We start from the raw sequence: 15,564 nt of genomic DNA on the forward strand, positions 1-15,564 counted from the left end.
ACTGGTTTTTTTGGTGTTTTATTTTTTTTTTGGGGGGTGGTGTCTTTGTGAGCATGAAATAAAACTAAAAAGAGAAGAAGCAAAGGAAGAAAATTGATGAGAAGGAGCTGAAGGGGAAATTAAATAAAACTGGAAAGAACAGCAGAAAGCCAGAAGAAGGGAAGAAAAGGAAGAAGATGCGAGAGAAAAGAGAAAGCCACAGGAGGGGAAGAGATAGAATGAAAATGCATAAGAATAACGGGACGCGGAGTAAGGAGGAAATAGAAGAATCAGATGGTTGCATTTTTGGATAAAGAGGTTAGACTGTTGGATAATAGTTCGCTGCGTTCGATGAGGTCGGGTAAGTTTATCTGTAAATTGAAGAATAACTTAGATGATAATTTCATTGATTCTTCGACTTATTCGTCAAGTAAGTATATGCAAACAAACAAACAATGAGACGTACATAGTATTTTAATGATAAAAGGCACCGTAAATCAGATATGTACACAAGCATAATGCATGGTTAACAAAAGGAATCTGGAATCAAGTCAAGAAATGTAATCAAGCATACAAAATTTGACAGAACAATCACCGCCTGACGACGTGACAATCCTCATGTTCCATTCCACTTTGCAGAAGTTTTAATGTAGGAAATCAGAAGACTACATTCGAGCTCTAGTGCCGGTGCTATGGGCGAGAGGGTGGTGGGCGGTAGATAAAAGATGGGGGGGGGGGGGGGGTTGACATGGCCCTAGAGAACAATTGTTTAGGGAACAGGCATCTTGTTGTTAGCTTATGGGGTACAATGTAAAAATCTGAACAATAGAACATCGGTATTAAACGCATTCACAGTATCAGACGTATACCTGTTCCATATTTATAGCCTAATGGTTTTAATTATTGAGGGTGAAACGTCAGTTTTGCAAGAAAATCACGTATTGGCTTACAAAATGTCATGATGATATATAATTTGACAGAAATAACAACGTCAGAAATACTCTTTGTTCGTGTTTTGACTCCGCATTGACTTTATAGAGAGCCAAGCTGACATGCATGCCTTCACGTGTTTTCCGCTCTTGTATAGTGGCCTTTACGTTTGTCACTCTAAGAACGTCAGTTTTGACAGTGGCACTTTCGTTTGCAGAAATAACACCGGTTATTCTGAAACGTGTGATTTTTGACTTGGTCACCTGTTTTCTCTGCTTGTTTTGTTTCTGCCGTCAGGGCAACGGAGGGTCCGTGCAGCTCGCGAAACATGGCGAGGAGACAAAAAGAAGTTTCCTTTCGATTTTAATTGAGCGTGAAGTGGTCTGGCGACACGTCTACACCCCCGAAACACGTCTCTCACGTTAAGTCCTTCCCTGCGAGGTGTCTAAGTTTCCTCAGTGTGTTTAGACAATGGCATAGGCCACGGTGACAATCTATCGGTTAATTGGGCAGTTGTGATGGCGTTTCAAGAACACACGCGGACACAAAATGAAACCTGTGAAATAATTACCCGCCTGGTGTTCATCCACTATGACACTGAATAACTGACACGTTAACTAAGAAAACAGGAGCAAAAATAGCCCTTTCTTTTCCTGGATGCCCTGTCTTTTTCTTTTCTTTTCTTCGTTTGTCACGATCAGAACTGGCTTGCAAGTTGATATAGATATAATATACCAAGGATTTCGTTTGTGCACCAATATCCTACTACCTCTGATTCGATATGAGGTAATTGTTTCGTAAAGTTATCCCTCTGCAGATGAAAGTACCCCTTACTACCTAGTCACTGTGACACGAAAGGCGCATTTTGAAAGATAATGACAGATAATGTTTTCGATATTACTGAATGAACGAAAGGGGTTACACTTTTCAGATTCAATAGCTTCAAAAAGAGAAAGAAAAATTCGATTTACTGACCATCAAGGCACCCTGTCTGGATCAATATCCAAAGCAGGCTCACTTGATCTGGAACCAGAAACCGGAAATATCAATGATTCGTATCTAATAAGAGAGAGAGAGAGAGAGAGAGAGAGAGAGAGAGAGAGAGAGAGAGAGGGGAGGGGGGGGGGGGGGGGGGGCTTCCCGACCACCACCACCACCACCACCACCACCACAAACAACAACAACAACAACAACAACAACAACAACAACAACAACAACAACAACAACAACAACAACAACAACAACACAACTACAACGACAACACCCAAATACCAACAGGGGATAAAACCCATGGAAAGGAGAGGGGATAATGTTCTATTAATCCTTCAGACTACCCTAACAATTTAATTATTGTCCATTGTTTATATTTATAGTCAGAAGTCATCTCATGACATTGGGTGTTTTCACATCATGGGTCCTTCCGGGCATGTTAAACTTTGATAGTTGGTTACAGATGGAAATAGACGTGAACCAGAGTCTCGAAAAGAGTACCAGCTTTTTACAACTTGTGAGGGCGCACTTCTCTTTGCACGGTCAACTCACCAGTCCTGAAGGCTACAAAACTGGTACACTTCAAATCTAGAGAGACCACTTTAGACTCGGCGAACCATACACGCACACAGGCTCACAAAAAGACACACATACACTTTTTTTAAGGAAGTAGAGACACAAGGTAATTAATTTGAACACTCAAACAATTTTCTATACGTTTTGAGAATATTTTATTCTTTCCTGTATTTTTTACACTCGCCTTTATGCAATTATTGGTAATTGACAAGTGTAAGACTAAATCCAGTTTATATTCCACGACATTTGCTACTGAGACAGTTGCTAGAATCATATAAATTTATTTATATGATTGGGAAATTCCGGAGATTCCTCGACCAGAGTTCCACCTAGAGACGTGTTAATACACTTGTAAAGTCTCATTTGGATTAGGCTATTGCAACGGTTCGTTCAATGTCATCCGAATCCACGCAAGCACTTACAAAACATTACGTGTCTCCTTACTCGTGTTAGAAAGTACAATCAAATCACTCTTGCCATACTTGCCCTAAAATCTAAGATCTTTCCTCTCTTCTACAACATCATCCAAAACCGCGCACACCCGTATAATGCTCTGAACTGATGGCGCCTTAATCGGATACACGTTCGTGAATCGATCTCAATTTGGAGCAAAGCTCACACTTGGTCCTAATCGTACTTTATTACAGTTATGGTAGTAGGACATTTTGAGTTTATGCCCTCTTTTTACCCATCTCCCTACCCATATTCAAAACTGGAAGACCATTGACACTTTCAAACAGAAACTTAAGACTGACTTATTTAAAGAACATTGTTGATAATTATGCAATTAATATATTTAATTACATTAGGACACTAATGAATGTGTAAACCTGTTATTAACTTATACTCGTTTGTTCCTCATGTTAAGTGTAAATGCCGATTCCGTGTTAATTTCTTAATGAACCGTGAATTGTAAAGCGCTCCGAAAACACTATTGTATGAGAAGCTATGAGATTTTTGATGTTGTTCATTTCTATATGTCATGAATATGTATTCATTCAAATTGAGTGTAACATGTTCAGCCCACGTGGGGAGGAAAACTTCGAGAGGTTCTCGGACGGAGATGGCGCCCTATATGGGGCAAGAATAAAGTTCAGTTGCTGAGTTTCAGTAATCATGCGTGTGATGTGTTGATCTTACCACCATCTTTTCTTCGGGCCCGTAAGCGTTTTTTTTTTATAAGACGGCACAGATTGGGGCATGGCGCGTGTTAAACCTATGGGAAAAACGTTGGGTTAGGGTTTTTGGTTATGGTTATGGTTAGGGTTAGGGTTAGGGTTGGGGTTAGGGTTAGGGTTAGGGTTAGGGTTAGGGTTTGATGGTTAGGGTTAGGATTAGGATTAGGGTTAGGTTTAGGGATAGGGTCCCCGATAGATTTTTAGCTTCCCCAATCTGTGCCGCCTAAAAAAAAACACGCGGCCCGTAACACATAATTATCTCAGTTACATATCCTTCCGGCTGCCATGCTAGCCTTGCTTCCAGCCGTCTATACTCGAAATGGACAGCATCAAAATAATTCCAAAATGTTGTTTCATAAATTCGATTTTTGGTTTTTATAGTATGATTCGTGGACGACAATGTCTTGTGGCAAGTCGCGAACATCTGCGCACCCTGCATGGAGAAAATAAGAAAAAAAAAGTAAAGATGTAAAATTTCTTCGTTTTAGTAGAAAATAAACAAAAGGACAATACTGTATAATAAAACGTAGAGGAAAACGGAAACATACGACAGATCTGGCTCATATGTCATAATAGATCGATTGGTTGTAAGGCAATGCCTATTTTTGTTTTCCCTTCAGGATTGCACTAACTAGCAAAACATGAATAGACCATTTGAGTGTGTGTGTGTGTGTGTGTGTGTGTGTGTGTGTGTGTGTGTGTGCATGCACGTGCGGGTGTGCATTGGAAGTCTTGAAGTCTTGGTCGTATTTTCAAAGTTTAGGTCTGGCTGGACATTAAAGCAGATTATTTGCCATAAATGAACGACATCTGTAATGCTATACCTAAAAAAAAAAAATGGAACCAATCTGCAATTACGTTTACATTCTTTTTTCAGCAACGATACTTTATAAAATGATTTAGCAGGAGACATTTCAGGAAAAGTAAACCTTCACCTTATAGCATCTAAGACATACACATTCCGAGGTTATAGCGGAAGATGTAAGTTCGTCATATTATGTTTTACAAATTAGGGATAATCTCAGTATTAACTATCATACGGACAGAGAAAGCAAAGCTTTTTTTTTGGTCTTTTTCAATCAAAAGTTTCACTCTGATAAAGAAACTTAAAAAGTTTCAGTTGTTCCGTGGTGTAGTTTAAAACAAGGAACTTTCAATGACTTCTTTTTAAGCAGACTACTTCTGTTCCTTTTTGCTATCAAGAACTTGAAGGTTGCATTCGTTCTTATGCAGTGATGAGGAAATAATCGCTATGGACATTTGTAATTCACTATTTTGGAATGTATGAGTTAAGACTTATGGATTGAAAAGACAGTATCGGTGGAAATTCAATTGATTCAAAGGGTTCATGAATATTTGATCGATTTTTTAAACGCTAAGGACAATAATAAACTCAACTATGTAAAGAAAAAAAAATAAAGTAAGACAATTCATACCGCAAAGGCCCAGCGCGTAATCCAGTTCGTTTCGGAGAATCTCTAGAACTTCACGAACGCCATCAGATCCCTAAGAGAAGGAGAAGAATAAAAAATAACTCATGTTTGCTTGTTTGTTCGCTTGTTTGTTTGTTTTATGTGTTTCTGCGTGTAGTATAGGACCATCATAAAAGATTACAAATTATGAAATATTCATCTTTCGATGATTATAAAGCTATGAGCCTATCCATCTACAAATCTTTAGTGAAAGATATTGGTTCTTGATAACAGAAATTTATGATATCTTTATCAATCATTATCAATATTCATATATCTATATTCCTTAGTAAGTTGCATACAAGAATCCTAAATAGACCATTTCGTGATTTCACTTTGCGCATGATCAGAAAGGTCTTTCAAACCGGCAGCCATGTTGGTTTGTATCTTTACTTACGTACACTCTGTGAATATCTGGGGTGTAATAAAAAAAAAATGAGCGTGAATTCTATCAAATGCAAGCTTATGCATTAAGTCTCTATGGAAAGAGTGAAGTGCCTAAGCAATAGAGAAGAAGAAGGTCATTTTCTGAAATTTGCACCTGAGCTAATTACGAAATGGCTTATTGTCGTTCATTCAATTATGCATATGAGCAAATAAAAAAACACACAAACAAAACAAAACAAAATAAAACAAACTACGAGAAGACTCAGATTAAACTGTATAATACTGTCATATACTTGTGCTCCCAAGCTCTGGTAATCTGAAGGACTTACGGAGGTTAAAGCTATACGTATTATCTACTTTGAAAGCGATATTAGCGATAAGTAAAACGAGCGTTTTAAATGGACGCTTTTTTTTTCCAGCAATATTCAGACTCCTGAGATATCATGCAGTCACTTTATTTATGATGGCAAGTCCACACTACCCGTAATGTTTGATTAAAAGTGACCTGTCTTAACCTGGGTAACCCAATCAATTGCTGATAATCATTTGAACAGACAGGATGTTAGCAAACACCTCCTATTGAGATAGCAGCTTTAAAGAGGAAATGCACCCTAAAAATAAATAAACTTTAAAAGAAAGAAGAAAATATACCCTACGGAACTATACAAAAATGACATAAATCGGATAAGAAATGAGGAAGATATGACATTTTGAAATTTCACTTTTTTTTTGGAAAACATTTCTAGACGACCCCTTATGAATATTCAATTCAGCAAGTTGACAACATCATGTTCTCCACAATTTCTATTTCATGTACAGAAATGACAAAAATCTCATATTTCAGCTGTATGAATATAAAACTTAAAACCACCCAAAATAAACAAGAACAAAATGTTAACTCTGATATATCTTGGTATGACAACATGCTCTAACTTGTATCATCTGAAAATAACAATTTTTCCGAATTTCATACATAAGATACATGAAAAGTTGTGAGGGTATGACATCACCATCTTGCTAATTTGAATATTCATAAACACTGGTCAAGAAATGTTTTCCAAAAAAGAATGAAATTTCAAAATAGCATATCTTCCTTATTTCTTATCAGATTTATGTCATTTTTGTACCGTTCTGTAGCGTATATTTTCCTCTTTCTTTTGAAGTTTATTTATTTCTAGGGAGGATATCCTCTTTAAAAGCAGCTATCTCAAGAGGAAATGTTTGCTAACATCCTGTCTGTTTCAGTGGTTATCAGCAATTGGTTGAGTTACCTAGGTTAACACAGGGCACTGTTCATCAAACAATACGAATAAACAAGTGTTTCTTCTTTAAGGGATGGTATAGTTTTGGTTGAGATAGTGGATTTAGATTTTAACTTTTTGCGTGCTAAATATCACTAACGAAATATTACAGAGCATACAATCCTAAAAGAAATGTTATTAAAAGAAAGGTTATTTGATGAAAACTGGTTTTTGAAATGGCTGAGATATAAAAAAATAAAGTATAACAAAGTGGTTCTAATAAAATGTAGGTCCCACCCTTTATTTGGACTTCTTTGTTTTTATATACGTTTTGACCTTTTCAAAACTGATTTTCATCAAATAAACTTTGAATTCTTCTTACAATTGTATGCTCTTTCATATTTCATAAGAGGTTTCTAATTATCTCACACACACACACACACACACACACACACACAAATGGAAAACTGAAACTCTATCTCAACCAAAACTATACTATCGCTTTAAATCAGGTATCATAAACAGAAGCCTTATCAGTATTCAAAGGACACGCACTGTTATGAAACGAACGATGGGTATAATAAGAAGGGCGCGGGGGTCTCTTTCCGTTTTGAAGCTCCACAAACAAGGACAAAGTACTCGTTTATATGGATATACACTTACATGTTGTTGACTGTAAAAATAACGGAATAGAAACAAATGGACAAAGAAAGACTGCGCCTTGCACGTTGCATATAGGCCCATTTCATGTTCGTGTAGAGTAGATCACAATATCGGAAAAACCTTCTTAGGAATGACACGGATGACTGGGACACTTTCACTTCGAAACCTAATTCATCACATCCCCACTCAGTAAATTTCCTGACTCTCAGGAAACTTTTTTTCTGAGTACGAGAAAGATGATTGAATTTTGGAGAAAGAGAAAATTTGATCAACGTGGATATGAATACATGTGTACAAATGAATGATTAGGGACATTTAGAATATTGCAAAACATATTCTACAGATATAATTTCTGCAACAAGATAATTTCGGTATTACTATGGTGTAATCATCTTAATACTAATACTGTTTTGACATAAACTGTGTAGGTAAAACATTACTACCCCGCACGCCAGTCCCCACAGCATAGGCCTCCCAATGAAGACAGCACGTGCCCCTCTCGCCAGGGCCTTCAGCACGTCGGTCCCTGTACGTACGCCTCCGTCCATGTAAACCTCGACACCAAGACCTCGGACAGCTTCCACAACTTCGGAGAGGGCATCGATCTTGAAAGGAAGGTCGAGGGATTAGACAAAAAAGAAATAAGATAAAAACAATGAGACAAGGATATTGGCAGAACAGATTTTGTGCTCTTTAATCATAATATCATTTTCATTATTTTGTACTTCCTTTTAACTGAGTGGCCAACGTTTATACAAAATTTTTCTTTTACACGGGCTTTTTTTTTTCGTTAACACAATGATTTGATCATTTTTCCCTTTCAAGCGTGTGTTCATAATTATATTCATTTTGTATGCATTCACTTTCCCATCATTGTATTTGAAAGAGATTATGTGACATTAGAAATATCAGTTGAAATGAATTAAATTTGAATTAAATGTATTGTGAAAGGTCTTTCTTTGTTCATCATGGATGGGTAGTTTTATTGTCTCAAGAATTATCATTGCAGGTACTTTCTTTTCGAATATACGGATGAAATGCTATTAAGTACAGTAATTGTAATGATCATAATGATGATGAAGAAAATGACAGTAAAAAAAAAATGCTATGTTAATGATTATGTAAAGGAAATGGTATTAATGAAAAACGGAAATAAAATTCATAACATTACATAATATCCGGTACTGTCGTACTCACAGGCGCAGGAACCCCGTCAAGCTGCCGCCCTCCATGAGCCGAGACTATTACCGCACTGACTCCAGCGTCCGCTGCTTGGCGCGCGGCACGACCTGTTCAAAATATTCAGGATAGAGAATAGTGATAAAATCTACCCATCAAAGACAAGGAATCGGAATTTGATCTTAAGAATATACATAACATAATGAACCCAGCATCATTTTTGACAAATGATTAGAAAATAATGACGACATGTCACCAATACCAAGCTTATTTGCCATGGCGTTTACGTCATTCTTCAGTTATGGCATTACGAAATTCCTAAGGTCTTGGAACAATATCGCTATTCCGTATTCGATTCGATTCAATTCAATTCAAATCAAGTTAATGTCATTTTTATTTAACGTAACGCAACATAATACAAAAGAATCTTGCATTGGGCAGCTAATTATTGCCCTCTGAAAGGCGAGACGACTTCGGCGGATTTATCCCACGAGACCAGCACCCAAGAGTCATACAGCCCACGAGTTGAACACTAGGCATGTAAAGCCCATGAGTTCGACATGAGGTAAAAACAGTCCACGAGTTTGACATTACAACACGGGGCTTAATGTGTCGGTCTCGTGGGCCTTGTTTGCTTAGTGTCGAACTCATGGGATGTATGACTCGTGGGCTGTATGACTCGTAGGTGTCGGGCTCGTGACGTGCATCCACTTCGTCTGCATCGGAATCAAAAGAGAAGATGAAGAATTTATAGAAGAAGACGCTTTCTCTCAACGAATCTTACCGGTCAGAATTCCCTTGCAGACTATTGGAAGTGACGTCAGAGTTTTGAGCCACTTGATGTCCGCCCAGGTGACGCTGCTGTCCATGTCCTCACCAAAGTGCACGAAGAGAAACCTGTCTCCCTCTCTCCTTGAGGTCGCCTGGGCTTCAGAGTTCTCCACTTCCATGTTTCGATATCTGCTCGGAGAGAACCGCCAGCCAGTGCAACCATCTTGTTTGGTTTGGACCACATTGGTAACACAAAATATGCTCATCAAAGACACTAACGGACGTTGGAATAAGAAGCTTGGTAAATATGATTGCAGAAGAAATGATATCTGCAAATTAGAACAGAATCATAACATCCCTTCCTTGAGTACGTCGTATAAGAGTCCACAGATATATTTTAAAGAAAAAGCACCGACTTTTTACCGAGTTAAAGAGAAATCAAATATTTCGAGTATTGTTTTCCTTTTTGTACATAACTTCAGACTAAGGACCAGCCATGCCAGACCTGTCATGACCGACAAAAAATGAATAAAGCTGACTCAAATTCGTTGCAATGATTCATTATGCCACAAATTCTGTCGGCGATAGTGAGAAGGTGAGATGTGGTCAGAGATCTTACCTGTATTCATCGTGTTGGAAGGACTTGAATTCGCGATTCTGATCTGCCGCTTTGAAGCCAGTTAGCGGGGAGTCAACAGTGACTACAACGGCTTTATACCCGGCTGCTTCGGCCCTGGCAATGAGCTGTCTGGTGACTTCTCTTTCCTTGAAGACGTAGGTCTGCACCCAGCGAAGTCCCCCAGGTGCCGCCCGAGCGACATCGGCGAACGTCTTGTTGGAGAAGGCACTCTGAATCATTAACGTGCCGGCTTCTCTCACCCCTATGGGAAACGAGAGGGCAACGTGGGTCTATTTAAGATAATGGGAGGGGAGTTGCCCAAATTCAGACATCGATTGCTGTTTTTCTTAAGTGTAAGTATGAAATTATGCATACGTATGTATGAATGCATGTGTGTGTATATGTATATAATTATAGAAGTATAGGTGTGCGTATGTACTACTAGTAATGCAGCTCTCTCATATTTTTTTTTTTTAGAATGCTGGAACCATTCTTAAAGCTACGGGAGCTTACAAGTGTCATCGGGAATACGAGATATTTTTCAGCCTTTTTGACGTTTTTCGGATTTTTGGGAAGGCAAGAAGTCGAGATGCTATATGTCATCTTCTTGATTTGTGAATGCGGGAATATTAGAAGATAAAATCGCGAAGTTTGAGAAAAATGAGAAGATACGGTCAACATGATAAAAGGTTACATTAATTTCAAGCTTTCGTTAAATCCATGTGCCGTCATAGCTGGAGAAAGAGGCCAGAACAGTCTGTAATATATGTGATGCTAAAACCCGAGAGCATTATTATTTTTGAAATGAGGTGAAAGGGCGCCTGAATGATTTAATTCAAAATTCTTACCTTGAGCGGTTGCCATTTCTCCGTCGACGTGCGCCAGGCAATGCGCGCCAGTCGCTGCGGCGCATATCGGCATGCTGATGGACTCGCCAAGAACTTCGGTTGAGAGGTTGCGATTGGAGACGTCATTGAGAATTTCTGGACGAAATCTGTACCTGTTTTGCAAGAAACGTTTAAGCAAACGGGTAACTAACTAGGATCCATGACGTCAGAGTTGGGGAAATTGCTATAATTATTAAATGCTAAGTCCGGCGAAAAAAAAAACCAAACAAACAACAAAACTCGCACACACACACACACACACACACACACAAACACAAACACAAATACGCACAGACACAGCCTTTAACAAGCCTAAGCTGATTGGACGTAATCGGTTGGCATGGACAAACTGAATTCTGAAATGCGCTTCTGTAAAGTTATTGTTTAGTGAAATTTATATCATGGATAATCTGAAGACAGCTGATTACCAGTGAGTATAAGCCTACTGCTTTCAAGGGAGTTTATATTCATTTAAGGTTTCCTTGTTCTGCCTGAAATCATTCCTATCTTACTAATGTGCATGTACTGTGTATCGAGATTGTTTCCTGTATTGCTGATGTGACTGAATAGTAATGATAAATAAACAACAAACCAAAACGAACATAAATTTAGATCCCATTCTCCATCATTAAAATGATCAGATTAGTACCTACTTAATAATCAGAGTCACCCTAACGATTATGATAATTCAGATCAGTCTATCACTAAACATCACTAGAAAATCATCGTAGTTCTTTTTTCTTCTCCTTTTTTTTTTGTGTGTGTGTGCCAAAAAGAAATACCCCTGACCAGGACCTCGTAAATCAATGCCTTAAAGAAAAGAATTGGTGTTTACGGTTTACCATCTAGCAAGAACCTCTACCTCTGAAAAGCATCCTCACTGTCACGTGCTGTCTGACCAGGTTCGCTATATAACTCGTAGTAATTGAAGTGTGCGTGGGCGAGTTTGCTCTGTGCTAGGGTTCGAAACTCTGCAACCGTTTTGGGCCGATTCGTCATGCTGTCCATGCCTTTCGTCAAGTATGAACCCTGGGTGCCGTGACACTAGGGTGGGAGATTCTTGCACCTTGAACTGCAAACAACCGTATTGTATTCATAACATCTCTTGCTTAATGTGAGAGACCTATAAGTGTTTTAAAGTCCACCAGTCGCAGAAAATGCTGTAATTAGGGGTATACATTTCTGTCAAGTTTGGCCTTTAGGCCTACTCATGTAAGCCACCATACCGTCTGCGCTGTATGTGTTACCACAGTATGCATATTAGATCAGGTAAATAGTTAATCTTCAAAACAATTCAAGTCCATTCCATTCAAAATACATTTATTTCTATCAGATCTGTCAAAATACAGAAATTTATTTGCACATTAGCCCTACAAAATATTGCTGATAATTTACAAAATAGAGATTTCAGAACGTAAGGTTAAATAATTTTTATACTTGTCCTGGGGTATCCTAATGCTGTAATTCAATTCACTTCAATTCATTTCTTATATCCAAAATAATAGTCTGAATTAATCTTGTACAAGATACGAGAAAATTACTCTATAAAAATGGTACAAAAGAACAAGATCAATGTTCAAAAACTTCTAAGAAATAATGGCATGTATGTGTATTTATACCCTGGTTTACACAACGTTTAAGTAAATTGACGCAGCAGAATATGTTTTATGTATCATTAAAAACCTCTCCTTTTATATTGCATTGATAACAGCCATTTTGTCAATATGTTTCATAAAACCATTCACAGATTGGCCACTGCTAATTTGGAGAGGTAGTGGGTTCCAAAGTTCTTTTGTCAGTTTGCCCGTTTTACCGCATTCACCTCAACCCTCTGTAACCAGTGCATCACATAGTGGGCGATCGTTTCAAAAATATCGTCACAGGATTCACCTCCAAAAATCACTATTCTATTTCTGTGTTTTTTTCCCCATCCCTTCCTTGAAAATTCAATCCAAGGATCTATGCAACGAATGTAGAATACGGATCTAATTCTCACCTTACGTGTATTCAGCTAAATATGTCCAGACAGAAGAAACGAATCTCTTACGGCTGTGCACAGCAGGATGGTCCACAACGTGAAATTTGAGCCAGTTGCAAGCTCTGAATGTGAGACTAATGCGAAATCTGTATATACGTATGTGTACGGAGCGCACATCACAAGCACGTACGTGTCTTTATAGTGCGCGATATTTCTCTTTGTGTGTTCCTTACGTTCAATTCTCTGTTTCATGTTCTGTGCACAAACATTCTGAGTACCAGGTAGTTAAGATGTATCTGAAGTTGTACACTTGTGTATTTGATGCCGACTATCAAGACGTTTAGTTCTCTTAACGTATTAAGATAAAAAACTAATCATCCTGTGCTTCCATGTATTGGCAAATTTGGGCAATCCATTCATGATTTTGCGGAAATTGAATGAACCGAACCAGTTTAGCAAAGTAAGATTATGTCAGCGACCACATAACCATGTGAAATCGTTATGATCTCATTTATTTCAGTCAAAAATAGGCGATGATTACAAACAGAAAAATGTCCATGGTAACAAATCAATAAAGGAAGCGTATGGTAACGATGTGCATGACATATGGCAAACAAGATTATTTCATTGCAGGCCTATATATACACATTCAAATCGCGGACGGATAGGGCTTGGTCTTTCGGGCATTGTGAGGGAGCCATGGATGAGAAAATACTTTGTGGGAGAGAAGGTAATGGGCTAATTTAATGTTGGTTGAGATGGTGAATTCAGATCTTAACTTTTTGCGAGATAATCAGAAACAACTTATGACATATGAAAGAACATACAATTCTAAAAGAAATTTGATATGAAAACTGTTTTTTAAATGACTGATGTATCCAAAAACAAAGTAGAACTAAGTATTCCTAGTAAAAGGTGGGTCCCACCTTTTAAGAAGAACGCTTTGGATTTTTGGATATTTCAGTCATTTCAAAACCAATTTTCATCAAATAAACTTTGAATTCATCTCAGAATTGTATGCTCATTAGAGGTTTCTAATTTTCTCAAAACGTTGGATATCTGAAGCCCTATCTATACCAAACTATACAATCCTATTAAAGTATTACTCTAACATGTCTAACAGGCACATACTGTGAACATCAATATAGATCACTGATCAAATTGTTAAGAAAGTTCATGTAGAACTGAAAGACGTGTTCTTCCTGTACAACTGGATGAGGTATAATAATGTCACATTGGTGTCCCAAGTTTGGCTAGGGACATGATACCTGATTTGATTCACAGTTTTGCGCTTTTAAAGTCCAGCCGAAATGTCACCTATCTCCTCCCATATCGTGTGTGGAACATCATTTGTTTCATAACGTACGTTAAAACTTTCTCTTTCGTAACATACATACATGATTATGTACACATATAAATTTTTTGCTATGTAGGTAAGACAAACAATCGGAACATTGTGACAGTTCAAGTTAACGTTGAACCACAATGTTTCGTCATCAAAACGATGTTTTCACTTACTTTGTATATTCACCACAGAGAAAACACGTGAGCATCGATAGGAATACACAATAACATAGCATATGCTCATTACATTACAAAATACAATCCATGTATATGAACAATACGTTTTCTTCTCTGATGCAATAGAAGTTCAGCCAAGATGTGATCTATCGTCTACCACATCAACACAATCGTGTTCGTATAGATGCATTTATGTAAATATATGGGTATACATACATGCATATTCATTTTTTTTTGGGGGGGGGGCTAGAATGACCATCAATCGGAATATTCTGACCATAACGATGTGTTTTCACTTATTTTGTTTAGTCATCACAGTGAATACACACAAGCATCAATACTTTTAGAATACGTAATAACATGGTACGTCTATTACATTATAGCATTCATAATGTATGATATATTTACATTTATGTACAATGAATTTTTTGTCCTGATACAGTGGATTCAACCTTGCTGTAACGATGTCGTATGTAGCAGCATCTACCATGACTATACACTGGTAATGACTGGATAGGTATAGCAACCACATAACTCCCCTCTGCTTGTGAAGACGGTAATGTTGTATGATGTGAATAGTGGCTTCAACTAGCCATGAAGACATTAGTAATCAGACATTACTGATCAGGGTAGCGTTTCATAAAGCTTGTCATTCACTGCTAAAATGTTTTTGAGCTACTCTGTAACGTCTATATTTTCGAGAGATTATTTTTGTTGTGATATATGTTGAGCGGCTCAAAAACATATTCGCGGGGTTTTGAATTTGCGCTGCACAATTGCCAACCCATTAAAATGTGCAGAGAAAATTGTGAAGACATTTTCGCGGGTTTCAAAATTCGCGCTAGCCAAAAGTAGCGCGAAACGCGAGAAAATTAATGTACAGCGAAATTTTGTGCGTTTACCGACAAATTCTTGCATTTGATTAGCTGAGAGCAAATTTATCAATGTGACTCACTGGCAATGATGAAACGCTCCCAGGTCACCGTGAAGACGTGTTGAATAGCGGGTAATGGTATACAGCAAATGAGTATATTTGTAATTGAATATATAAAATATATTCAACTATAACTTCCGAAAAGCAGCTGCTTTGTAACTTAGGCTACATCTATCATACAAACATTATTCGGTAAAGGTACGGCTTAAGTGGCTTCACACTGTCCTTGTGTATTTTTAACATTTTTTTTTATAAACAT

The 15,564-nt window shown here is 37.8% G+C and overlaps 1 protein-coding gene across 1 annotated transcript; it reads right to left on the reverse strand.

Moving 5' to 3' along the window:
- Positions 1-4,006: 4,006 nt before the first annotated feature.
- On the reverse strand, positions 4,007-12,953 carry LOC139708939 (2-Hydroxyacid oxidase 1-like). Its single transcript, XM_071620909.1, has 9 exons — positions 12,869-12,953; positions 11,735-11,944; positions 10,834-10,985; positions 9,986-10,247; positions 9,380-9,555; positions 8,614-8,705; positions 7,860-8,021; positions 5,090-5,159; positions 4,007-4,086 (listed from the first exon to the last, which is right to left on the reverse strand). Exons 2-9 carry the CDS (start codon positions 11,878-11,880, stop codon positions 4,007-4,009), a joined length of 1,140 nt encoding a protein of 379 aa, XP_071477010.1. The 5' UTR covers positions 11,881-11,944; positions 12,869-12,953.
- Positions 12,954-15,564: the final 2,611 nt, after the last annotated feature.

This window comes from Diadema antillarum, unplaced genomic scaffold (genome assembly GCF_040938485.1).
Source record: "Diadema antillarum isolate AM-2024a unplaced genomic scaffold, OU_Dant_1.0 scf00000037, whole genome shotgun sequence".
Classification (NCBI taxonomy): Eukaryota; Metazoa; Echinodermata; class Echinoidea; order Diadematoida; family Diadematidae; genus Diadema; species Diadema antillarum.